General features: G+C 44.0%; 1 protein-coding gene and 1 long non-coding RNA gene across 8 annotated transcripts in view; one reads left to right on the forward strand and one right to left on the reverse strand.

Moving 5' to 3' along the window:
• The window catches only part of GALNT18 (polypeptide N-acetylgalactosaminyltransferase 18), a 354,140-nt gene that overhangs the window by 226,132 nt on the left and 103,306 nt on the right, over positions 1–24,702 (reverse strand). Inside the window, exons 1-2 of one of the 6 annotated variants that reach the window (XM_047823539.1) lie at positions 3,475–3,622; positions 1,564–1,704 (exon numbers count right to left, since the gene is read on the reverse strand). The exons of 4 other annotated variants lie outside the window; for them this stretch is intronic. In XM_047823539.1, the coding sequence (XP_047679495.1) occupies positions 1,564–1,603 (40 nt within the window). In that variant the 5' untranslated portion in view covers positions 1,604–1,704; positions 3,475–3,622. Of the gene's footprint in view, positions 1–1,563; positions 1,705–3,474; positions 3,623–24,702 lie in introns of those variants that run through there. One more of the 6 variants, XM_047823541.1, reaches the window with a different exon arrangement.
• Positions 3,788–15,061, forward strand: LOC125146756 (uncharacterized). 2 transcript variants are annotated; one of them, XR_007144871.1, is made up of 4 exons: positions 3,788–5,074; positions 12,995–13,195; positions 13,303–13,395; positions 14,971–15,061. It is a non-coding gene; the product is annotated as an uncharacterized LOC125146756 (long non-coding RNA). The 2 variants fall into 2 exon arrangements; XR_007144872.1 differs by lacking the exon at positions 12,995–13,195.

Raw genomic sequence — 24,702 nt, forward strand, 5'->3', positions numbered from 1 at the left:
AAGTGAGTGATGGGCATGGAGGAGGGCACCTGTTGGAATGAGCACTGGGTGTTATATGGAAACCAACTTGACAATAATTTATATTTAAAAAAAAGAAAGAAAGAAATACAGGCACAACAGCTTCCCTCAAAGTGGAAAACCTCAGAGACCAAGCTAGGTACAAAGGTACTAGGTACAAAGGACTGGTGTTCCAAAGGTGTAAAACAAAGGCTAAGTAGAAAAATGTGAAGACGTACCAGGAAGGGGCCTTAAAGTCCTTGTGAATCCCTGAGTTAGGGCAATCATGGTTATATAAGATGTAGTAGAGGCTCCCAGAGGTCCCTTAATACTGGAAACTTCTGCTACAAATATTCCAGGACAGAAAGAGTGTCATCAGTAAAGGCTTTAACCAAGAAACAGGCATGTGCTTCTCCCAAGCCAGCCCTCCTTCACCTTCTCTAAGATCCCCAACTTGAATATGTGCCAGACACTTTGCAAAGTGCATCACATCCATTCTTTCATTACATTTTCATAATCTTAAGAGGTATGTGTTATCAGTATCCTTGTTTCACAGCTGAGGCTCAGGAAAGTCAAGTCTAAGGACACAACTTATCTAAGGACACAAACCAAGGAATTAGAGCTGTGAGCTCATTATAAGTTTGCTGAATGAATGAATGAATGAATGAATGAATAGGGAGAAAGGGTCTTTGCAAACATTTTCCACCTATTTAAAAGAGTTGGTAGAAAACAGAAATAGAATTGTGATTACCTACTGACATTGTCTTATTACTAGAAAGTCATCTTTCACTTGGAAAATGGGAGGCCCCTCCCCTGTGATTCATCCATCACTAAGAAGTCTGGGATCTCCCCATCCATCAGCAACACTCCAGATGGCACAATACTGCAAACTGGATCCAATTACAGGAAGAGTCAACTCTTGCCTGATTCACAGGAGCCCAATCAGCAGTTCCTGGGTTTAGCCACCAGCCCAAATTTACCCAGTAGTACATTATCAACTTCAATAATGGGCATGCCAGGAAAACAAAATAGGAGACCGTTCTTACGTAGGAAGAGCTTTCCTCTTTATCAATTACACTTTTCTAAAGAACAGGCAGCCTACTATCTCTTTGTGGGTTCTGACAGACACTGCAGAGGAGTAGATGAAAGGTTATTATAACGAGGGTGGGAAGAAGGAAAGACTGTACCTGGGGGGAGGGAGGGCCCTGTGGAGTGGCCTGGAGAAGACACTGAGCTTCCTTGTGCAGATCCCATATTATCCTGACTCTGTCTACCTCTCTGACTCTGTTGTTCTCACTGTGATGGTCTGCACTCTATTTCTGTCCTGGATCTCTGTAATGGCCTCCTAGCTAGTTTAACCACTCCCATACCAGTCCCCTTGCACCCAGCAATCCATCAGCCACAGTAGCCACAGTGAACTTTTAAAAACATAAATCAGATCACATCACTCCCACACTTAAAACTCAACAATAGTTTCCCTTATTACTTAGTATAATATTCAAATTATTCACTCTGGTCTGTAGGGACTTCACTGCTACTGTTCATCCCACCCTTCCTCTCACTCACCATGTTCCAGAAGCACTGGGCTTCCTTCTTGAGGGCTCATTCTCACCTCAGGATCTTTGCACTTCCTGCTTCCTCAGTCAAGAATGCTGAGACCCCAGGACCACACTCTTCATGTCATTCAAGTCCCAGCTCATTTGTTGCCTGCCACAGAGAGGTCTTCCTTGATCACCCTTAACTGCTCCCTCGCCAGCCACTCTTATCATAACTTTGTGTTTTGTTTCCCTTATAGTACTTATTAGTTAAAATTATCTTGTTTATTATTCATGTTCTGTGTCTCCTCCTCCAACACATACACACAAGCTCCATGAGAGCAGACACCTGGCCTTTCTGCACCTATACCTCCAGCACCTGGGACAGTGTTCAGCACAAAACAGCAGCTTAATAAATTTTTGCTGAATTAAAGAATACCCCCTAAGGGTTCTTGTATGAATTAAATGAGACAGTTATATATTTAGAGTTTTTCAGAAGGTTTGGCACATCAAAACACAGTATTTCAGGTTATGACTCTCTTATCTGGTATTATCAGGATGAGCCAATCTGTTAATCCAAAAAATCTGAATGAAATAGGGGTCACTAATATTGTACATATATACTATACAAACTTTAGACACTATTTCAACTTGAAACATTTCTGGCTAGTCTATTGATGTAGAACTAAGGCCTCTACTTGAGACAGGTCTCCAGGTTGGAGTTCGAAATCTATGTGTTCCTTTTTTTGAGAGCTCATGCCTTTTATATATCATCTGTGGTTCTCAGATTTGGCTTTAGAATGGAGAAGGAACTTAACCTCACATACAAAACAATCTGAGTGCAAAATTCTTATAGAATTATGTACAAATTTTTCCTAACTTTTATCAGTTGCCCTGCCCACAACTAAGCTAACAGCCTACATCGACTGACTCTTATCAAACCATTCAATGCTTGCAGCTTGGTTTCCTTAACAAATGACTCTCTTTTCACCCATATTTCACTGGTTCACTTAATCTCTAATTAAATTATGTTCTTATAATAACACATTCAGCCAGCATAAGAAGGACTGGGTGAAAATGCAGCTCTTTGACCCTTAGTAAGCATTTACCAAAATGGTGGGGGCAATGTTCATAGGAATAGTATGGGTCCCTGTGTGCTGTGAATGTCCAGCAGGTCGTGGCCCTCAGTCAGTGAGTATTACAGAAGGAAGACAATGGAGGACATTGGTGAATTTGTGAGTTGGTTAAGTAGAGATGGGTTAAAAGAGATTGCATTATAGTATAAGAACTTGTCAATAGCAATGATTATAGTTGTCGTCAAGGAAGATTAAATGGAAATATGCCAAAATGTTTTCTCTGGTAGGCTGTTAATATTCCTCTTAACAATTTCCCATATCTTTCAAGTTTTGACACCATCATAAATAATACTTCACAGAAGCAGAGAGTAAACTGTGATCCTGGCGGAGTCAAAGGATAGTGCTGACAATTACCATTTCTAGTGCTCCTGTTCTATGCCAGCAACTTACATGGTACCTCTTGCCCTCATGTTCGCTCTGCAAGGCAGGTGAGAAGGTGCCCACCTTTATGACTGTGTGATCATGTTCCCCTAAGTTTAGCCCCAGGTCCCTGTCCCAATACTACATTCCTTCCTCTGGCCCACAAAGTCACCCAATGCAGTCAGCATCTCCATGAGCTGGCAGGGTGTCAAGTCCATGAGCTTTCAACAGGACCAAATCTTCATTTATGTCACTGTCCGGCTCTCTGCTTTGCAAGTTAATTAGAAATAAAGCCTTTCCTCATCAGTCTGGCCTCCCCCACTGCTCTCTCGCTCCTGGCTGCAGGCTGTATCCTATCTCCTTCACCTCTGGGCTCAGGACCCCATCCTGGAACAGATGCAGCCTGATCAGCATATCTCTTCTGTGGTGATGGCTACATCACTCACCTCCCTCCTGGAGGCTGTCTTCCCTGGACTGTGGTCTTCTTACTCTGCCCTCTGCTGCCTGTGTTCCCTCTGCCGGCCCTTATCCACCTGGATTTCTGCACCATTCCAGCCCTGACCTCCAAGAAGCACAGCCCACCACATGGCCTATCCTGTGTCCATCCTTGTTCTGCATGGTTCCCACAGCCACGCCTTATAGCCTTGTGACCCAATGTCTGATCTGACCCAGAGTCCCCATTGTGATACCCAGAGAGACACAGACCTCTACTGCCCCAATTTAGTACTCACACAGCACATGAAATTGTTGGGAGGGAGGGTTTACAGGGAGTGGGGAATGTATATGGGAAGAGGGTACTCCAACACCAGGTACTGGTAAAGTCCTGGTGGCAGCTTCAGACAGATGGAACCCTTCCAGTGATGGCAGCAGTTAGCTCTCAACAGCCCCCAAACCGAAAGGACTCCACTACTCCAATTTATCAGAGAGATTAAGACTCTGACCTAGAGAGACAGAGACAGAAAAGGGATCAGGAGAAAGGACACAAAAGCCAAAAGAAAGGCTGAGCATTGTCAAAACTTGACATATTCACCACATTTGTTCTTGTCTTATTCTCTTCTACAAAAAGACTTAACCGGCAACTGCAAGTAGGATCTCAAAGCCAGGATGAGGATGCCGCGGGTCTACAGGAAGAAAAGTCACAGTTCAGGGTCCTAGAAAAGTAGAAATCTGGACAGAGGTACCCACTACAAAGAACTTGCAAGAGGCTGGCCTCCCAGGATCTCTGACACTGGTGGGTAGACGTGGGTTTCAAATCCCCTTTGTATGGCTTTAGGTACATGTCTTCACCTCTCCAAGGCTTCATTTCCTCACGTATAGAATGATGCTAGTAACACCTGCCTTGTGGACGGTTGAGGCTTATATGAGCTAATACAGGCCTGGTACCTAAACCAGTGGCAATGTCTGGACACAACTTTGGTTGTCACATGTGGTGGGGACGGAGGGAGGCATACTACCAGCACCAGTGGGTAAAAGCCAGAAGCCAGGGATGCTAGTAAAACTAGTAATCATCCCACAACGATCAGAGCAGCCCCCATGACAAAGAATGATTCAGCCCAAATGACAGCATCAAGAAACTTTTCCAAAGCCCAGTACAGAGCGGGGATCAGCAAACATTCATTCCCCACCTCTTCCTCTCTCCACTCCTCTTTCTGGACAGTGCATAGCATCAGGGAAGGGCCAGGATCTCCTTCCCTTGCATCTCCCATAGAGATGGAGAAGGAAAAGTGCCAAACAAAGTGCCTGGCACCTCCTATCTCTCTGCTCTTCCCGCAGAGCTGTGTCTAGCTGGAAGCCAGGCACACAGCAGGGATGTACAAAGGACAGATTTGTTAGCTGACTGGAGCAGAGGCCTCTGTGCAACACCGACCTCAGCTTGGAAACTGGACAGAAAAGCAGCTCTAAGGAAGCTGAGCTCAGACAGGAAGGCTGGGCACGGGTAATGCCATGAGAGGGACCTATGAGCAGGGACCAAAAAAAAATGACCATCCAATTGGGCCCAGGGTGCACCGTTTCTCCAAGACTTGACAGCAATCTCATATGCAGAAGGTAAGTCAGAATTCATTCCTTCAGTCAATTATTCAGCACGTACTGGGCTAGGACTCTGGTGTGCACGGCACTCTAATGGTCTACGTTAAAAAAAAAAATTCAATGTTATTATTTTTCCGGCCCTGTAACTATTCAACCAAGACATCGATGGGAATGAAAAAGTAAGCAAGAGAAACAGATGTTTAAATCTATAGAATCTTGAATCTGATCAGCCTCATTTTAAATGGTGAAAATACCCACTTGATAAAGTGGGAAAAGCTAATATTATTCTATTATTCACTCTCTCTTTATTAAGGCTTCAGAGATGATTCATTGAGTTTCCGAAGCACAGTACTTTTTTTGTATGTTACTCTTTCATGAACAAACTATTCCAAGACACAATCTGCCTATATTATATAATGCATCTTCCACAGAGACAGCCCAAAGTGAAGCTACTTATTTCTTATTCCTGTATTTGGTAAGGCCTGTTTATACCTTGCCTGAGTGTGTAAGAGAACACAGGGGAAAGTCCTTTGAAAGCTGGAAGCCCTGGGACAAACCTTGGCCCCTATTGTCAGTATTAGCCATCATAATTTCCAAATTCCACAGGGCAGAACAGATGAGGTTTTGCTTTGTGTATCTGGATCCCGGACTCCCGAGTTGCTAAGATGCCTGTCCTTTTCTCAACTTACAGACTCTCTAGTCCGGGGAAGGTAGGAGCAAATGCACACCAAGAAGGCCCCAGATCTTGCTCCCAAGATCTTGCTCCCTTGCCCGCTGCCTCACTTTCCCCCATATGCTGCAGATCCTTGCCAGATCCTCTGTGGGAGCCGCAAACCAGGAGGCTCTCAGCTGCAAAGAGCCAAGAGGAGTCTTTCCAAAGCCTTTTGAGCCCAAAGCAGGAAGTTCTGCAAAAACACACCCACTGTTCTGAGTGGAGAGCCTGTCAGAGGATAAAGTACCCTCTCCTGAGCTCAGCTTAGCACCTCATAAAGCCAGACTCAGACCATATAAATAAGATGTCTCTCTAAGGCAAGGTGAGGCTTGCATGATTTATGTGCTCCTGGGGTCCCTTGCAAACAAGCTTAAACCAACAGTACCTGACTCTCCTTTCTTCTGTGGACCGACTTGGCTCCACAAGGTGGGGTAAAAGGCCCCTGTGTCTGCCTGGAGTGTTCCCGGGCCATCCCACTGGCTGAATGGGCAGGCGGGAGCATGTGTGGCCTTTGAGAAGCCTTGGTCCCTGAGCCCCTCCGGAAAAGGACTGCTTGGGAGCACAGACAGGGAGGCCTGTGACATGCTCTGCTGGCTTCTGTGTAAAGGAAAACAGGTAGAGGGAGCCAGAAAGGGAGCAAAGAAAGGAAAGTCATTTATAGGAACAGCCTGAGCAGAGAAACCAGATGTGAGCTGGTGTCAGCAGCAGGGACAGCCTGCTGCATAATTCATCCATTGTGGTTCTGTTTATGTGTCTGTTTTTAAGGTTAATCATTTGTTTGTTTGATCGAGGCTTACTCTTCTGAACGCTTCTGTTAGCACATGAACAGGATGCTTGGTATGAAACGCAAACATCCTTATTTGGCAGACACAGAGCTTGCTAAATTATCCTTCCAGCTGCAAATAAGTTGTGACATTTGTAATAAGTTGCCAGTCATAAGGGGCGCAGCATAGTCTCAGAGAAATTCACAAGCTGAATTTCTCCCCAGCTTCAGTCCCTCTCTCTGAAGGAAGGGCAGATATTTCAGCCCAAGAGGCACATTTAAGACAGAAGCAGAGTCACTCAGTCTTGGGTGTCGGGTCTAACCCACGAGCACCCTGTTGGTCTAGACTCCAGTCCCCATCAAAATGTCTGCAGTGCATGGGCCAGGAAAACACCTCATGAAAAGGAGGTCCTGGCCCCCACCCACTGACAGCCTCACTTCCACCTTTGTGCAGAAGAAAACAGGTTTGTCTTCTCAACACCACCTCTAAGGAAGCAGGCAGACTCTAGAACTGTAGAAGGCCAGGATTGGGACTAGACTTTGAAGGTATCAGACGTAATGTGCTATATGAGAAAGCAGGAGACTCTGGAGCTGCGTGGCTTTGGATAAATCATTTCTCCTTCAAGCCTCTGTTTCCTCCAGGTTCAGGGGGACTGGTAGGAAGCCTGGGGAGGACACACGTAAATGACCTGACACACTGTAGTTTCTTAAGAAGAGCTGCTGCTCTCATCATCCTGAAGCAAATCCATCAGGGTGCCCATCTCCACTGCAATTTCCGGTCAGACTTCTTGAAGCCTTGCAGAGAAGCTAGCAGCTGCAGGCATTCACCCATCCCATCATTTCACAAAGACACAGTTTTGGCGTGCTCAGCCCAGGCCCTGTGCAGGGCACCATGGGTACAGCAGCCAATAAACTCAATCTCCAGTCCCCTGAAAAGCTGAGTTCATCTGTGAGTGATTTCGGTAGAAAGGATTTCCTAATTTTGAGTCAAAACTATTTTGAGAAAACCTCACTACTTTCTGCAACACTTCCAACTTAATTTCCAGGCATCATCTTTTGCCCTCTTTTGGTTGATGTCTGATGCCCATACAGAAGTGCACCTCACAGAGGAGTGTCTCCTGATGAATTGTCACAAGCTGAGCACCTCCAGATAACCATCGCCCAGAGCAAGATCATCACCAGCGCTCCAGATATCCTGCTCCCCCTTCCCACCGCTACAGCCCAGGGTAGCTGGGTTGCTGAATTTTAGCAGCATACATTCATTTTGCTTGTTTTACTACTTTGGCATTATCTTTAAAGAAAATTATTTGTACTGGGTTCTTCACTCTCCTGTCCTGCTTTCACATAGGCCAAGCATATGAAAGGCAAACAATGAAAAGGTTTCCTTTTCTATCATGAAGCCTTGCCTCAACATAGTTTTATTTTTCCAATGAGCCCCTGAGGGTCAGGGCATGTGCCTCTAGTGCTTGTGCACAGTAGGTACTCAGTAAGTATGTGTTGAGTCAATGAATGATGACATCAGATCCATCAATAATCAACACATCTCAGCAAATGGAGAGCCATATTCAACAGGGTCAGGGCAGGGAGAATGGTGATGTGGTTTTAGAAGGAAGGTTAGATCAGATGCCTCTTTCCTGGGTCATTTTGTTCATCTGGATGGGACAGCCTTGGGCCCAATCCTGATTCACTGAATTTCTGTCGAGTACCAGGCGTTTTTGTTCTGCCTTCAAACATATTCACATTTTCCTTATTAAAAAGAAAATGAAAACCAACCACAAATAAATGACGTCATCAAACATTTAATGAAAGCCTACACTCTAATTCTAGGCAAGGGAGTGATTTACTGAGTGCCAATTATGTACTGGGCATTCTGCTTGCCTTTGATGACTCAGAATTTAATCAGGTACCACTTCTGCCCACAAGTAGCTTCTAGGCTGAAGGAAGATATAGGCACATAAACAACTGAAATATTAAAGTGTTGTAAGTGCTATAATTCAGATATATAACAAGTACCTTTGGAACATAGAAAAAGGATCAAAGTTTATTGGAAATACTACATGGAGGAGATGGCATTTGAAGAGGGCTTGAAGAATGAGTGGGGTTCATGAGATCAACACAAGGAAAGCATTCTGCAGGTTGAGTAAACAACACGAGTAACAACAGAGCTGATACTTGGTGGGATGCATGAGCATGGGCAACTGGTCTTTCCAGACAGTGTCTGCTGGGATTAGTCATGGGCTTGTTGTGAGAGATCATGAACATCCACCCTGAATAAAAGCAGGAAGACAAAAGAAGGGCAGGCCATGTTCAGGGAATAGTGGTGAGGTACAACTCCTACAACATCTAACCTCTGCTAAGGATGGTACATTTGTGTCATGCAGGCCAACACTGACCGCTCCTATGCCTACAACAGATATTAGAAATCAATCATAGCACTCCTCCTAGATTCACCCAGAAACAACCTCACGATCCTGCTCCACAAAGAACTCGAGGCAATCACTACTAGCAATAGGATTTGGCATCATCCTGGGTTGCACACGACAGCTTCCACTGCCTCACAAATGCCATACAGTCTGGCTTCAGACATTCCACTGAAACTGTTCTCTCTAAGCTTTCCATTACCTTCCTCCTCACCAGATTCCACAGTCCTCATTCTGATTAAATACCACACTCCCTCCCTCCTGGAAACTCTTGCCTCCTCCTTCACGAATCTAGAGTATCATCTCTCTTTCCTTCTTCTAATGTCTTTAAGTTCTATCTACATTTCCTTCCCACTGTGTCAGATCTGGCTCTTGTCCATGGCAGACACTCTAGCCCAGGCCTTACTGATGTAACTCAGAGTCAGAGAAGTCAGCCATCCAACTTCACATACCCCAAAAGGGAGTCATCCCGCTGCAGCCTTCCTTATCAGTGCAAGTTGGCAGCGTTTAAAGCTGGCTCAGCTTTTGGGGACAAAATTATGGATTATTGAAGCCTCCTCCACTCATCCTGCAGCAACTTGTAATGCCCAGAACCATCTGGCTGATTTAGTCCTTGGAAGCTTCAGTGATGGAAGACTCAGCTGAGTGAGAAGATAGAAGCTACCAGCTGAAATAAAGTTTAGGGTTTATCTATTGATTTCAAATGATCTGTGTCCCAGAGCTCCAGCACGCAGCAGTTCTAGCAAGTGAATATAAAAAATGTACAAGCAACACACACACACACACACCCTATAAAACCCCACATGGATTTGCTATTGACCCCTGGTCTATATCATTCATGCATTTTGTGAAAGAAAAGCTGCCACAACAAAATATCTAATGTGGGTTCAGTACATATGTGGGATATTTTTCCTACAGTGAGATGACTTTAGACTCAGGATGATCAGGCATGGATGCTGAACCCTCTGTCTAAACCTTGTCCGGATGACTATTTCCCCAAATAGCTCCAAGGAGACACCAAGAAAGCAATGACGATCATTGGCCAATTAGTGGTTCAGGCATTTGGAGTAGGATGTGACTCCCAGAAAGCTTACAGGAAGAGAATGGCTGTCTCAGGCTCAGGCTTCCTGGAGCAGGGCTGACCATGCATCAGCCAGCACTATTGATTCCTGTCATTGCTATTTTCTGGTAGAAAGAGGGACATTTGTCTTAGATTAATTAAAAATGAACTAGGAGAAAGAACTGTGTTATAAAAATGAAGATATATGAAGAAACTCTCAAGACCGTGCTGTTTCCAGATACCAAGTGGATGAAGCATCTGGTCAGTGGGCAAGAAAATGCTCAGAAGACCCAAGGCAGACCAGGCTAGAATGCTGGCAGGTATACCCTGGTGTCTTTGGAGGTTTCTGGCTGCAGAGGAAGATGGAGAGCCGGTCATATCAAATGGCCTGCTGGTCCTCATTCAGACAGTCAGACTACCCTGCGTGGTCCCTTCCTAGACCATGCTTTTGCTTCTACATCTTCCACACTAGGTGTCTCGGGCAAGGAGACATATGGGACACAACCTGTCAGGGATGCTTCCAAAGGAAAGGGCACCTTTGAGAAAGCCTCTCCTTCTCAGAGGCTGTTCCCCATATACTGGGGAACTGAAAATGTAAACAAACAGGGGTAAAAATGGCCTGTGGTCCAAGGCTGGCTGCCTTGGCATTGTTATTCAGGACCATATGGACACTCATATTTGATGGACAATGATGTGTAGATGGATGAATTTTTCCATCACTCAGAATTTCTACATTTTCAAGTCTCTCATATATTCAAAACAATAGAAGTCATTGAAATAAACATGTATTAAAGACTTACTTTATACCAGAATATTTAATTCTCACAAAAGCCCACCAACGAAGATATAGTTCCTCCACCTTATCAGTCAGGAGGCTGAGTTTCAAAGAAAAAGCCTGAACTGAGTCAGTCTTCCAACCACTAGCCTCAATGTTCTTTCCTTTTTTTCTTCTTCTTCTTTTTCTTCTTCCTCATGCTTCTCTTCCTCTTATTCCTCTTCTGCTTCAACTGCTCCCCCCAAAACATTCAGTTTCTCCTATTCATGCACAAAGATTGAAGGGTGAACTGCTTCTACAAACCTCATAGGAAGTCGCCTTCCTGGGGGGAGTATCCTTGTTCCACACCCAGCTCCCAACATCTCCTACTCCCCTAAGTTGAACTGTGTTCAACTCCCCCAGCTTTCTCTCCAAGCATGTACTGCCTGTCTCTCTATAACATGCTTATGTTACTTCTTCCTTTTTTTTCTTCAGTTTGAAGCATGGTCTATTGACTTTCCCTAATAGAAGATAAAGGTATAACTCTCACAAACATACTCCACCTCCTCTCCCGCCCATCTCCAGATGCGCATTTATGCAAATAACTTTATTCCACAGCCAGACTTAATAATTTAGGTGGGTATAGAGTTCCAAGTTGGAAAAGCATTTTCCCTCAAAATGTTAAAGGTATTGCTCTATTTTCTTCTAGTTTCCAACACTGCTTTTGAGGAATCTTAGGCCACTGAGATTCTTACTCTTTTTTTCTGTATGATAGCTTACAAGAGCCTCACTTTGTCCACAGTGTTCTGAAAATTCACTTTCATATGCCTTGATGTGGGTTTATTTTCATTCATGATGAGAAGCACTCAGTGGGCCCTTTCTGTCCTGATAAGTACTTCAGGAAAATTACAGGAAATTGTCTTGAGTTATTTCTTTGATGATTTTCTCCCTTACTGTCTGTCTCTGCTTTCTATCTGGAACACCTATTATTTGGATATTGGGCCTCTAGAACTGATGCTCTAATAGACTTGCATTTTCTCTTACTTTCCATATCTTTTTTATTTTCTCTCTACTTTCTAAAAGACAACCTCAATTTTACCTGCCAAAAAATTCACCAAGTGTTTCATTTTTGCTAACACCTTGTTAATTCCTAAGGGCTCTGATTGTGACCTTTCTTTCTTAGAAAGGATCTTCTTCCTGAATGCAATTTCTACTCTTATCTCTCTGAGGATATCTAACAATTTTTAAAACTTCTTTTCCTTGGATTTTCTGTTTCCATTAGCTTGGTTTTTTTCTCATTTGTTTTATGTCTCTGTCTTCCATATTGTTTCTCTGCCAATCACCTTGGATGTCTGGTGATCTTTGACCATCTCTTATTTTAGGGGGTGGCAATAAAAGGCTCACTGGAGACTCTGTGTAGGGGGTTTTGTGACTATGGCCTCACAGTAATTTGGCTGGGCCATTTTTAGTAAAAACACCAATTACTGATCTTTAGAATTTTTCAAAGGCTGATCAGGTTCCCCAAAGAAGAATCTTATCACCTCACTAGAGTATAAAAATATGGCTGTCACTGTTCTAGGAACCAAGAGGAAGACAATGGCTGGAGAAGTCTCCACATTCAGTGTGACACAGGCTTTCAATTAACACTGTTGTTTTTAGTACGGTAGCTCACTCTGTGTCAGATGTCCATCAGCACACAAAATCTGTTTTACTCTGCTAAAAGAATAAATTTCCAGTCTCCTGTCAAATTTTTTTTTGGGGGGGGTGCAGCATTGATTTACCTGAACCCATAGAGTAAAAGAGGAGACTGAAGAGCCTATTTCTTAAATTAACTTTCAACCAATCCTCCTGCTTCCAGCTCTGATCATATCCACAGTTTTAGCAGTAGCTACTAGTAATGCAGAGATGAAGGAAGTAGAGATTACAGAGATATTTCTAGAGTAGTGTCAGTTGGGAAGGGGGTAGAAACGAGATCATAATGGAACTGATGGGTGAGAGGAGAACAAAGGTGTGTTTGGGGACCTTATGTTCCAAGGAAAAGTTCAGTGTTTATTGCCTAGTGAGAGATTTGGATAACAAGAACATTGTAATCCAGGAGAGCAGATTTGGGAGTTTAAATATTGTACATGGATTAGGACCAAATGACGAGGAGTTTCCAATAAGAGGTGACAGAGAGGAATCTCTTCATGTATGACTACCCCCTGACCTTCTCCTCTCCTTTGCTCTCAGGTCACATATGGACAGAAACCCCTGAGGATAATTAATAATGGCCAGAATGGTTAAAAAGCAAAAACACAGAATTCACAAAGTGCAAACTCAGCTGTTGTGCAGGGCAGAATTCTGATCTTTCCCCCAGCAGACTCTAAGCCAGTTTCCATTCCTTAACACTTCCAGATTGTACACCCGGACCCCCATCCCTGTTTATGACCTGTAAGTATCAAGTAGATAACCACTTCTAGGACCGTCCCCAAATGTGTCCTCTATCTTCTATAACTGCCTAAACATCCTTTAATGAAAGCCCTTCCTGTCTTATTTAGCGATCAACAGTACAAATGCCAAGTTTCCCTCCAAGGGTGAACATATTGAGATCACCAAAACTTGAAAACAGCACAGGCTTTACAGTCAGACTGGTAAGGTTTAAAACCTGGTTCCGCATTTGCCTCCAGCTATGTGTTTGTGGCAAATTACTTACCTTCTCTGAGCCTCAGTCTCTATACTTATAAAACATAAATGAACACCATTCACTTCATAGGATTTTTCTGAGAATTACATACATAATTGTAAAGTACCTAATACAGTATCTGGCATGTAACGGATAGTCAGTAGTAGTAAAAGTAGAAATAACCAACAGTAGTAGTAATAGTAAGTAATAATGCTGTTGCGTGCATGCACACTATGTGGGCAAAAGAACTCTGTGTCCTACACAGAAGCTACACTTATCCCCTGGTGTTAACTATGGGTGTGACATATATTAATTGCAATTTCTCTAAAAATATTCTTTGGTTTTAAATAAGTGTATTAATTGAATTTTAGCTCACAGAATTAATTAAGGTAAATTACTGATATACTGTCTAGATCCTGAAGCATCAAAGAATTTTTAAGTTGATACTAGTGACACCTACTGGTATAAGTATGACATGGCAGCCTAGCTCTCTTAGACACTGTGAGAGGGGACAACTTCCAGGAACAATGTACCAAAACTGTAAGTCAATGGGAGTGGTAGTTTACAGACCTTCAACATGTCAGAATATATTATCAGCAAGAGTAAAGTAAAGAAAACACTAAGGGAAGCAAGGCAGGTAATCAAGAAAATATCTACAGGGTCCAGAAAACACTCCACAAATGCTTTGGAATGCCATACAGTAGCAACACATGTGAAATATTTCCCTTAAAAAACATTTTTACCTCAACATATTGGAGATGATTCTCAATTTTTTCAATGGAAATCAATAAAAAAATAGGATCAACTACCAAGATTCACTTTGCAGTCATCTGATAGCACACATCTTATTCCGCAAGGGATATGTACATTTGGTCAAGGGTAGCTTTGCTACATGTAAAGTTAACTTCATACCAATTTGAGATCACAGTCCTGAGAGCATACATTGTCCTATATTTCTACATGAGGAGTTGCTGTTGCTTTGTTTTAAGGTTTTCATTTGAAAAATTTATAACCTTAGAAAACTTGAAAGAGTGGAAAAATGAACATTTATAAAGTCTCCTCCTAGATTCATCAATTGTTAATATCTTACCACATTTTGGCTTGCTCTCTCTCTTTCTCTCTCTTTCTCCAGCTCTCATTCTCATCACTCCACCTCTAAATGCATCATCAGTTATCACTTAAGTATCAGGCATTCTTATATATTAATATTATAGTAATACACCATTATCATACCCAAGAAATTTAACATTGATAGAACAAACCATTATCTAATATGCATTCTATATTCAAATTTTCCCAATTATCCCAATAATGTCCTCTATAGCTCTTTTTTCATTTTCCCAATTCATGATCCAATCAGAGATCTAGCATTTCCTTTCATTGTCCTATCTTTTTGGTCTCCTTTAGTCTAGAACAGTCCTTCTGTACATACACACCCTTTTTTTCTTTCAAAACGTTGACAGTCTTAGAGTCTATGCAGTTTTATTTGAAGGATATCCTACAATGTGAATGTGTCTGATTAATTTCTCTTTATTATATTCAGGTCAAAGATTTTTGGCAAGAATACTACATAAGTGATGCTATGTCCTTTCCACTGTACTCCATCAAAAGCCACATTTGTCCCATTATCGGTAATGCTGAGTGTGATCACTTGATTAAAGTGATGTCTGCCATATTCATTGTAAAATTACTTTGTTCCTTTGTAATTAATAAGTAATGTGCAGGGTGTTACTTTGAGGCTGTGTGAATATCTGCTTCTCCAAATCGTTGTTGTTTTTTAATCACTGCAATTATTGTGATCCCTGCCTAACAGAATTGAGCAGTAATGGGAGGACAGAGGCATGGTCTTCATTCACTTCACTATCTCTGTAAATCCCATTTGGCACTGGTTAATGATAATGAAGCCTTTGGCACTTTTTTCCTATAGATGCACTTACAGGATAGAACCCCATTTAAAAAATGCATTACACCAAAGCACAGTGAAAGCAATTACCAATACTCAATTACTCTGGCATCACTTCATCACTGTAGATACTCTTAAATGCAATGCAAGGGTGGTTTTGAATATCCTGAAGGTGAAAATGAGTCTACAACAGCAGAGGCTCCGAAACCTGCAGAGGCTCCCAAGAACTACTCAAACCAATCCAAACTCCTTATTCTGACACTTGAGGTCCTATAAGATCTGGCCACACCTTTTATCCTATCTCCCATAACTCTCTCTCATGTCCCCACCAAATTGAGCTTCCCTCTTCTTCTTATATATACCCCCATGTTTCTCCTTTGCTTATTCTGATTCCTTTGTCTTGAGAGAATTTACAAACCTTACTTAGCTTCAAGGCAAAAAGTGAATTCTTGCTCTTCCATAAGCATTTGTTGAAAAAATAACTTTCCCTTTGTCTGAGTTCTCCTAGTCTGTGACAATTTGGGCACTTGGTACATATTATTGTTCTGTATGTCTTATCTCCCCATAAGGCTGAAATCAGGCATGTGATTTCTGAATAATACTCTGAGCATGTGTTCAGAACACCAATAAAGTTTGGATACCAAATTAGTTTTGAAAGTATTTGATATCAAAACAAAATTTTTTAAGCATTTAAGTTGTTATCATGTGAAAAATTAGAACTGGCTGGTATTCCTTATAAATATTTATAATATAATATATTTTTATTTTAAATTACTTATGGCGGAGGGGGGAAGGGAACACTGGTATTCTTAGCACCCCGTATATCTTAATCTAGTCCTGACTGAAAACTCTAAGAAAAGAATTCATGTTGTTTCTTTCCTAGCCTCAGGCCCAGCACAATGTGTTAGGCATGTTAACTGCTCAATAAGTCATTACTGCATGACTGAGAGAAAACTGGGAGTTAGACCAATTGTTTTTGATCCTTTGAAGATGGAATGACTTTACCCAATTCTGTTATCCCCTTACCTTAGGAACATCTCATGAGAAGAGGCCTAGGCCCTCAGTGGCTAACCATGCCAGAGAGCAAAGATTTGCCATTGACCTTTGGCCAGAGGCTTGCATATTTGAATTCAAGACTTTCATTGGCCTGTGGTCAGCATAAGGGCTGCCCCATCCTCTGTAACAAATGGAATATCCTGTTCTTGATAACAATTAAGGGCCAACCTCATTTTTTTGCCTATGCTTGGGCCCACCCCAGTACCACTCAGTAGGTATATTCATTTAAGACATAGCCCAGGGGCATATGTCTTCTGGGAAGCCTCCTGAGGGCAGAACCTACTAGTAGATCCTTTGGATTCTTGGTTATAGCACCTGAACCCTCCAGATGTCTCACTGTGGCCCTGTCAATACCAACCAGTGCCCATCCTATGCTAGCCACGGCATGGGATACTCAACACAAGGGCAGACCTAGCTCCTGCTTCAAAGGAACATTACCATCAAGTCACAGAGACAATACTGTTGTGTCTAAAGTGCCCAAGAATAAACAAGGCAATGTGGGATGAGGAGCTTTAAAAATTCCCATGCTGGAAAAATCAAGTTTAAGTGCAGCCAGCCTTTTGCCCCCCACTAAAGCACACAAAGCACTTTAACATCTATTGTCTGAGCATGCTCTCCCAGAGGCCCTGTGAGATGGGTAGGTAAGAAGCGTTAAATATGAAACAGAGTAGTAAAAGCTGTCTACTCTGTGTCTCATCTATGAAGAAGTCTCCCCATATTTCTACCTCTACTCAGGTCACTCTACAAAACTTCTTGGAGTACAACTAATCACCAGGCACTAGGGACACAGAAAGTCCCTTCAAGCATGAACTATGTGCATTTAGTGATGCATTTTCTGGGTCTGACTCTGGGCTCAGTACAAGAGGAAATACAGAGATAAAAGTGCTTGCCCATGAAGAATTCTCTGGCTACTGTCCACTTTTCATGCCACCTGGTAGGACCTGTTGGCCCAACTGTCTTTTCATCTGGGCTGTGATATTTTTCAGAAAAGGGGTATCTCTGTAGCCTCAGAGGAAATCTCAGGGCTGAGCACTTTGCAACATCATTTTATTTTATTTTTTTAATTTTTCAATGTTTATTTTTGAAAGAGAGAGAGAGAGAGAGAGCACGAGCAGGGGAGGGGAAGAGAGAGAGGGAGACACAAAATCTGAAGCAGGCTCAAGGCTCTGAGCTGTCTGCAAGGAGCCCAACCCAGGGCTCAAACCCACGAACCAATGAGATCATGACCTGAGCTGAAGTCAGACGCTTAACCGACTGAGCCACCCAGGCACCCCATGACGTCATTTTAAAGACATGGTGATGTGATGGTGAACAGTCACAGAAAAACTGTCCACAGCTTTCAAACACCCTCCCATAGCTCTATCAGTAAGGATGGTGCCCAAGAAGCCCTACTCAGTGTAGTTCCTATAGAGAGAGCCAGCACTCTTTCTTTTTGGGTGGGTGTGCTGCTGGCATCGCCTTCCACTTGACCCCTGCCGAAGACACAGGGTTTGAATGCAGAGGAAAGACAGGCTGTAGCAGAGGGCCTTCTGTCATGGGAATTCTGAAAACAGGCTGCCCTCCTTTGGTCTGAAGTATCCAAAGACCACATTCAGGGTCCATATCCCAAAATCCTAGCTATGGAATCTGCTGAAGACTGGAGGGACCAATTGTCCAGTTTGACACAGGGAGGGCTCTTGGAGCTACCATTGCCACCAGGCCCTCGTCTCAAACCTTACAAACTGCACAAGCTTCCATCCTGAGGTTGCTCTGTCTGCCACAGACACCACTGATATACAGCTGAGCTAGTCCCCTGTACTGTGCAGAGCAGAACCCCACACATGTGATCCCCAGAGAAGGTCCTCCTATTCCTGGGGAGACTCTGTTCGGCCTCTGGTTATGTTAATGCAAAGGTTCTTCTCTTCTGGGTTATACGCTCCTTGGAAAAGTCTGAGGAAAGGGTTGGGCCATGTCTCCAGAAAATGCATGCATACACACACACACACATACACACACACACACACACACACACACACACACACACACACCTACATATGAATATACATATGCATACATGCACATACATATACACATGTTTGCATATATATACACAGAGAATTATTCCCATAATTTTTGCATGTCACAGATTCCCTAAAGTCCATCCATGAAATCCAGGTTAAGAATCCTTGTTTTTAAATCTTCTCAGGAACCTAGCAACCCTGGGTTCTTAGCAACCTTCCTCATTAAAGTCACCAAGGAAGAAGTGAATTTTTCTATCCGAAACCCTCTGCTCCCGTGGGGTCAGGGCTGGGCCCCATCTCCCGAGCAGGAAGAAAGTGTTAATCCAGCCCGAGGTCCAAGTGTGGAGAACTGACTGTCTCGTGGCTGGGCACTCTTGACCCCCATCTCACAGCTGTCAGATTCTGCCTGACCCAGATCTGCCAGCAGGACAGATTTTTCTTTGTGGGAGTAGCTCATGGTACTTTGTCATTCACAGGCATTCTCTCTGGGTTTCACTTAGAGATGGAGGGAAGCATCCCTGTGTTGTGGAAATTCATCATTCCAAGTAGGAACAGGAATCTGGGACAAGAAATGTGGAGCAGGGGTCAGTGGCTGTCTGTGTAAACACACACACAGACACATGTGAGTTCCTTCTGAACCTAGTGCAGTGACAGCAAATTAGCCATTTCTTTAGGACAGCTCAGCCCAGCTCAGACCTTATCCACATAATTTAAGTGACAGATTCTTCATCCCAATTGGCAGTTTGTGCAGGGACTGTGTCTGGAAGGTGCTGTAGAGGGTTGGGCATCCCCTGAAGTCAGGACTCATTATGGGCCTTAAGCCAGTGGTATTTTCCATGCATGGCTACTCTCTCAACCCATCTATAAAGCAGCAGAACACAAGGGTGCTAGCTAGAAAAAGGATACATCTAGAAAAAGTCCCAGAATGAAGGAAACTCCTCTCATCAATCAGGTGACCCCTGTGTGTAGATGTGTGTATGTGTGTGTATATGCATGTGCGAGTGTGTGTTTATACATACCAGGTATGAAAACAGGAAAGGCAAACCCAGTAATCATGGATGGGACTTCATGTAGATTTCCCAGCAGACAGACCCCGGACAGTAGGCACCCCTCCCCTCTGGACCACAGAGATACACTAGAGAAGAAAAAGGTAGCTTGATGGGGGAGGAGAGCATGCTCTTTGGAATCACAGATAACTGGACCCAGGTTCAAGTTCAGACTGAAGAGCTCACTCCCTCGGTGATCTTAGAAAAGGTACTTCATGTCTCTGATCCTCAGTTTCCTCTTCTGTAATATGGGAATCAGAACCTCTGTCATAGGATCGGGAGCAATAAATATGAGGATTGAAGAAAAGAAGCCAGCACCATGCTTGGCAGGTAGATGGTCGTTGATGCCAACTAATTGTGTTGTCTCTTGTTCCATTCTAGTAACTCCCGTAGGAATCATCCAAGCCAAAAGTACGACTCTAGCTTTTTTTTTTCAATTTTTTTAATGTTTATTTATTTTTGAGAGAGAGAGACACACTCATTGGGAGTGGGGGAGGGGCAGAGAGGGAGACACAGAATCCAAAGCAGGCTCTAGGCTCTGAGATGTCAGCACAGAGCCCCATGCAGGGCTCACACTCACAAACCATGAGATCATGATCTGAGCCAAAGTCAGACAATTAACCAACTGAGCCACCCAGGTGCCCCCCAACTCTGGCTTTTAAAATCCTCCATTTGCCAAAACATCTACCTCTTTCAAAGACATGGGTGGTGCCCCCCCATCTCAGGAGAGGCCAGTGACTGGCACATCTCAGAGACGCCTGGGTGCTGAAACGAACATTGCGCCTCCACAATGCAAAGCTGCCTCCTACACCTGCATCACCAGCCAAGCCTGGGCTCCCCTGCCAAGCCTCAAGCTCCTGCTTCTCAAACAATCTAATCTGTTTTATTCAAGACAAGGAACAAGAGGGTTTTACCGAATGGGAAGTCAGTTTATTTCCTGGGACGTTTACATAGGTCACAGTAAAACAGTTTATGTCTCCAATGACATTTCTTCTGGGACTGCTCATAGGGAACATAATTTATTTTTTGAAGAGCTTTAAAGGTTGTTGTTCTTTTGTTGTAAGTGAGACTGATAATGTGTTTCTAGGCAGTTGCAGGTCCCATTTGACTGATTCTGATGGGATGTCTTGAAAGAAAGCACCAGGCTTGAATGGGTCACGGATGGAAAACAGAGCCAACAGCCAGTGGGCAGCTCAGAGCCTGAGCGAGCACTAGATCCACGGTGGGTGGAGGGGAGCCACTGAGAGTGAAGGCAGCCCTCTCCCTGTGGGATCCTTGTGATCACAGAGACGGGGATTAGAACAGGAAAGGGAGTTTTCTGAAACATCCTCCCTTAAAGAGAATCTTGGACCCCAGCCCACCCAGTAATTCCCACATTACAGATGATGAAACTGAGGCTCAGAGACATGAAGTCACTCATCTAAGTTTATGCAGGGAGTCAGTGTTGGAGTCTGGGTTTGAACCAAGGTTAGGTTTCTAGAACTCCAGGGCTCACACCTGTAGCTGTTTGTCCCAGGCTGACCCTTCAGGGAAATTGCCTCTGGCTTGCAGAGCCTCAGTCCTTTACACAGCAGCATCCTAAAACCATCCCTGAACACTTCCCTGAACACTGTTTTTGCGGTGACAAGGGTGGCAGGCTTCTCCAGTGGCCCAAGGGTCACCAATGCTGGCATTTATGAGCGTGGGCAAGGAGAAGAAAATTCATACAGAGAATCTATTTTCAACATGTGAAGGTTCACATTTTCCATGGCTTGTCACTAATCTGGTAGTGGTCCCAAGCCGCTGGTGCTATGTCCCTCTCCTACTCTTGCCCTGTAAATGGAAAATTCAAGGAAGCTGTCAGAAGTTCACTCTGATCTGTCTTCCAGTTGCTCCCATCCTGGCTGCCAGCAGGAGGACTGGAGGACAAAGGAGAGATGGACAGACCATGACAGCTAGGATTGACTGAGTGGCCGCAGAGGCAAGAGCAAACGGACCAAGGCAGGCTGCAGCTAGAGTCCAAGAGGACCCCAAGAGTGAGAGCAACCCAAAGGTCATACCAGGAGACAAAGGAGGCCTGGTGGTTCATGGGATGGCTGAGAGACAGAAATAGCAAAGAGGGGTCGAACCTAGAAAAGAATATTAAGAAGACCAGTTACCATTTATTGAGGACCTCTTTTGTACCAAACACATTGTCTAATGAGAGGCATTATAGAGTAGGAAGTGTTGTATCTAGATCTCAATCCTGGGTTTAAGTTCCTAATCTGCCACTTGCTATCAAGGGCACTTAGGGGTTTGGGCAGGTCACTTTACCATTCTGTGGCTCAGATATCCCATTTGTAAGCTAAAAGTAGTAATAATTCCCCTCCGAGGACATCACAAGGATAAAGTGAGGTCATCCTTGCAAAATGCTTGGTACAGGGCACAGAACATGATGAGCATTCATTAAACATAAGTTATTATGAATTCGCACAACATCCCAATAAGTCAGAATTAATACACCCATTTTTCAGACAAACAAACTGGGATTCAAAGGAGTTGGGATACACTCAAGGTCATACACATGTATGTAGCAGAAGCAGATTTGGAACCCCAGTCTTTGTCTGCCTCCAAGTCACCTGCTTTTTCCATAGGCAACCTATCTCTCAGACTCAGTGAATAAAACCAACACAGTCCCTGTCCTCACAGAGTTGATGTTCTAGCAAGTGGACAAACACATAAACAAATAGAAAACGTCTCAGATGGTGGTAAGTACGACTTAGACAAATGAAGTCAGGGGCCAATGGGGTACATTAGATACGATCAAGATGGTCAGGGAAGGCCTCTTCGACAAGATGAAACCTGAGCAAATACCTGAAGGGAGGGAGGGAGGCACGTGGCTATGGGGAAGGAAGAGCATTCCAGATAGGAGGAACAGCAGGCACAGAGACCCTGGAGAATCCGAGTGACAGGAGAACAGTCGAAGGCCCAATGACTGGGGCACAGGAATGAGGGCAGGAATGGGAGCACAGATGGCTCCCTCAGGTGGGGGAGGAGGACCATCAGGGGGGAAGTGCCCCAACAGAGCCAGAAGGCTGAAGTTCCTTTCCAAGTCCAAATCCCCAACCAAGTGTGTTGGTACCAGTACAGAGACACAGAAGGGCCGTGGCTTCTGGGAGGAACGGGAACAGCAGACAGGAGCTTAGGGACTCAGGAACTAGGGCCACAGTCACCAAGAAGGTAAAGACAAGGCAAGGTCTCCAAAGAACTGGGCTGGCCAGGGAATCGGTCCAGGTAGATGGGGCTGGGGACAAGTCTGAGGGATGGTGGTAGAATGGACCCTGGCCATAGCCTCCTTCTAGCCCCCACTGAGCCCCAGGAGGGCCACAGAGCTGCTAAGTGGACCCAGCTGCAAGGGAAGAAAGAGTATGAACAGGTTGAAAATCAAATGTCTTATACTCTGAAAAATCAATCAGAATTGCCCCCCAAGTGGCCACATCCCTAGACTGGCAGCATGAAGGAGGTTGGGCTTAAATTCTTGGCTCTGCACTAAGTGGCATTAGAAAAGTCAACTGACCCCTCCTAGTCTCAATTTTCTATCAGTAATGAGACCACCCTGCAGGGGTGATATGGGGGCTAGACATGACTGAATGCCCACAAAGGAGGCCCTCAGAAAACATTAGCTGGCCCAGCTACCTTTGTAGTATTTGAACGTGCTAAAGCCAAAACAGACATCAAGGCCATGGCCGATGCTGGCTGACTGAGCTCCAGCATATCCAGACAAGGTCAGCTCTGTAAAACAAGCTGCCTGGAGGTCACTGTGGTACAGGGCAACCAGATAGCCCAAGTAAGACCCAAGATTTAGCCTCCATCTACCCAAGACAACTGGGATTCTCCCAGATACATTAGCACTGATGTATCTTTCCACTGCTGTGTGAGAACACTTTTTCCTACCCTGGAAGAAATAAAGAAGGAAAAAAAGGTGGGGGGTAGGAATACATACACCCATATATATGCACATACAGACTTATTTTAATAAATTAAAATAAATATTTGTGGTGTTTTAGTGATCCCCAGGTAACCACTGGCCAAGCAGACCCTAACATACAGCTCTGGCATCCCTGGTCTGGGGCTGCACAGATCTGGCCTGCCCTAAACAGTATTTAAAAACAGGCAGTTACTCTCTTCTATCCCCATGTGAGTCTGGCTACCTGGATGAAAGGGAGAAAAACAGAGTTCCTGCTGCAGCCCTTTGTCCCAGTGGCCTGCCCCCACCAAGCCACCCAGGGTCCCCTCTTTTTACCCCTAGGATTCCTGCCCCAGCACTTGAGCTTCAAAACCTACTCAGCAGAAGGGTTGACACTATTTTAACCGAAGTGAGAACACTGATGACCATCTAAAATGAGCCTTGTAAGAAGAGGAAATCTGCAGTTTCCCATTATTACCAGTTTCAGCTAAAGCGGTGACATAACAATGGAGGGGTATAAGGCATCTGATCTAAAGACTGTCTCCATCCAGCAATCCCCAAGGTGGCAGAGCCCCAAAGTTACCAGCAGAAGGGTGCCATCTTCAGCCACAAAGCTAGGCTATGGAGAACTTCTCAGGAGCTGTGGGAATCCAGTTGATTTGGGGCTTGGCTGCGCAAGACCCAACCTATCTCCAAAGTGGGATCCCCTCTCATCAACCAGCCAAAAGCCCTTTCTCCACTATTAGCCCAGTACAGACACCAACTTCATTTCATGGCTGAAAAGCCAGTGGCGGGATAAGTAGTGTTTGTTATCTAACTAAATTGTAGTTTGTTATCTAACTAAATGATGCGTGGATGAGAAAATTCTAACACAACTGTGGATCACTTCTGACAGCTTCGATTATGGTTTTGTTTAGTTAAGCACTTGTGCATTCTAATGAACTGTCTTATGGAATTATTAATTGGATCTGGGATTTCCAGGGCTTTTCCACTGCTCTGAATTCTTCCCAGTAGAGACAATGTGTCTGTGGTGTCTTGGTTACAAAAGTTATTTTCCACTCAAAAATCCTGGGCCTAAGGCCTGGAACAAACCAGATCCCAGCATCTAAAGGTAGAGAGAGTAGTTCTTGGTCTTCCCACAAAGTTGAACACACAGAGGAGCTACTTCTTGAAAACACAAGGACACAGAATAAGATTGATTTGGGGGCACGATGGTCTGTGGCTTTTCATTAGGAAAAAAACTCCAGTCAAGAAGCCAGAACATGTAGATCAATTACTTGGGAGCTGCGTGTTAGTCATTTGGGAAAAGGAGGGAGCGCTGGACCCATCAGCTTCTCTAAACACA

This window comes from Prionailurus viverrinus, chromosome D1 (assembly GCF_022837055.1).
Source record: "Prionailurus viverrinus isolate Anna chromosome D1, UM_Priviv_1.0, whole genome shotgun sequence".
Taxonomy (NCBI): Eukaryota; Metazoa; Chordata; class Mammalia; order Carnivora; family Felidae; genus Prionailurus; species Prionailurus viverrinus.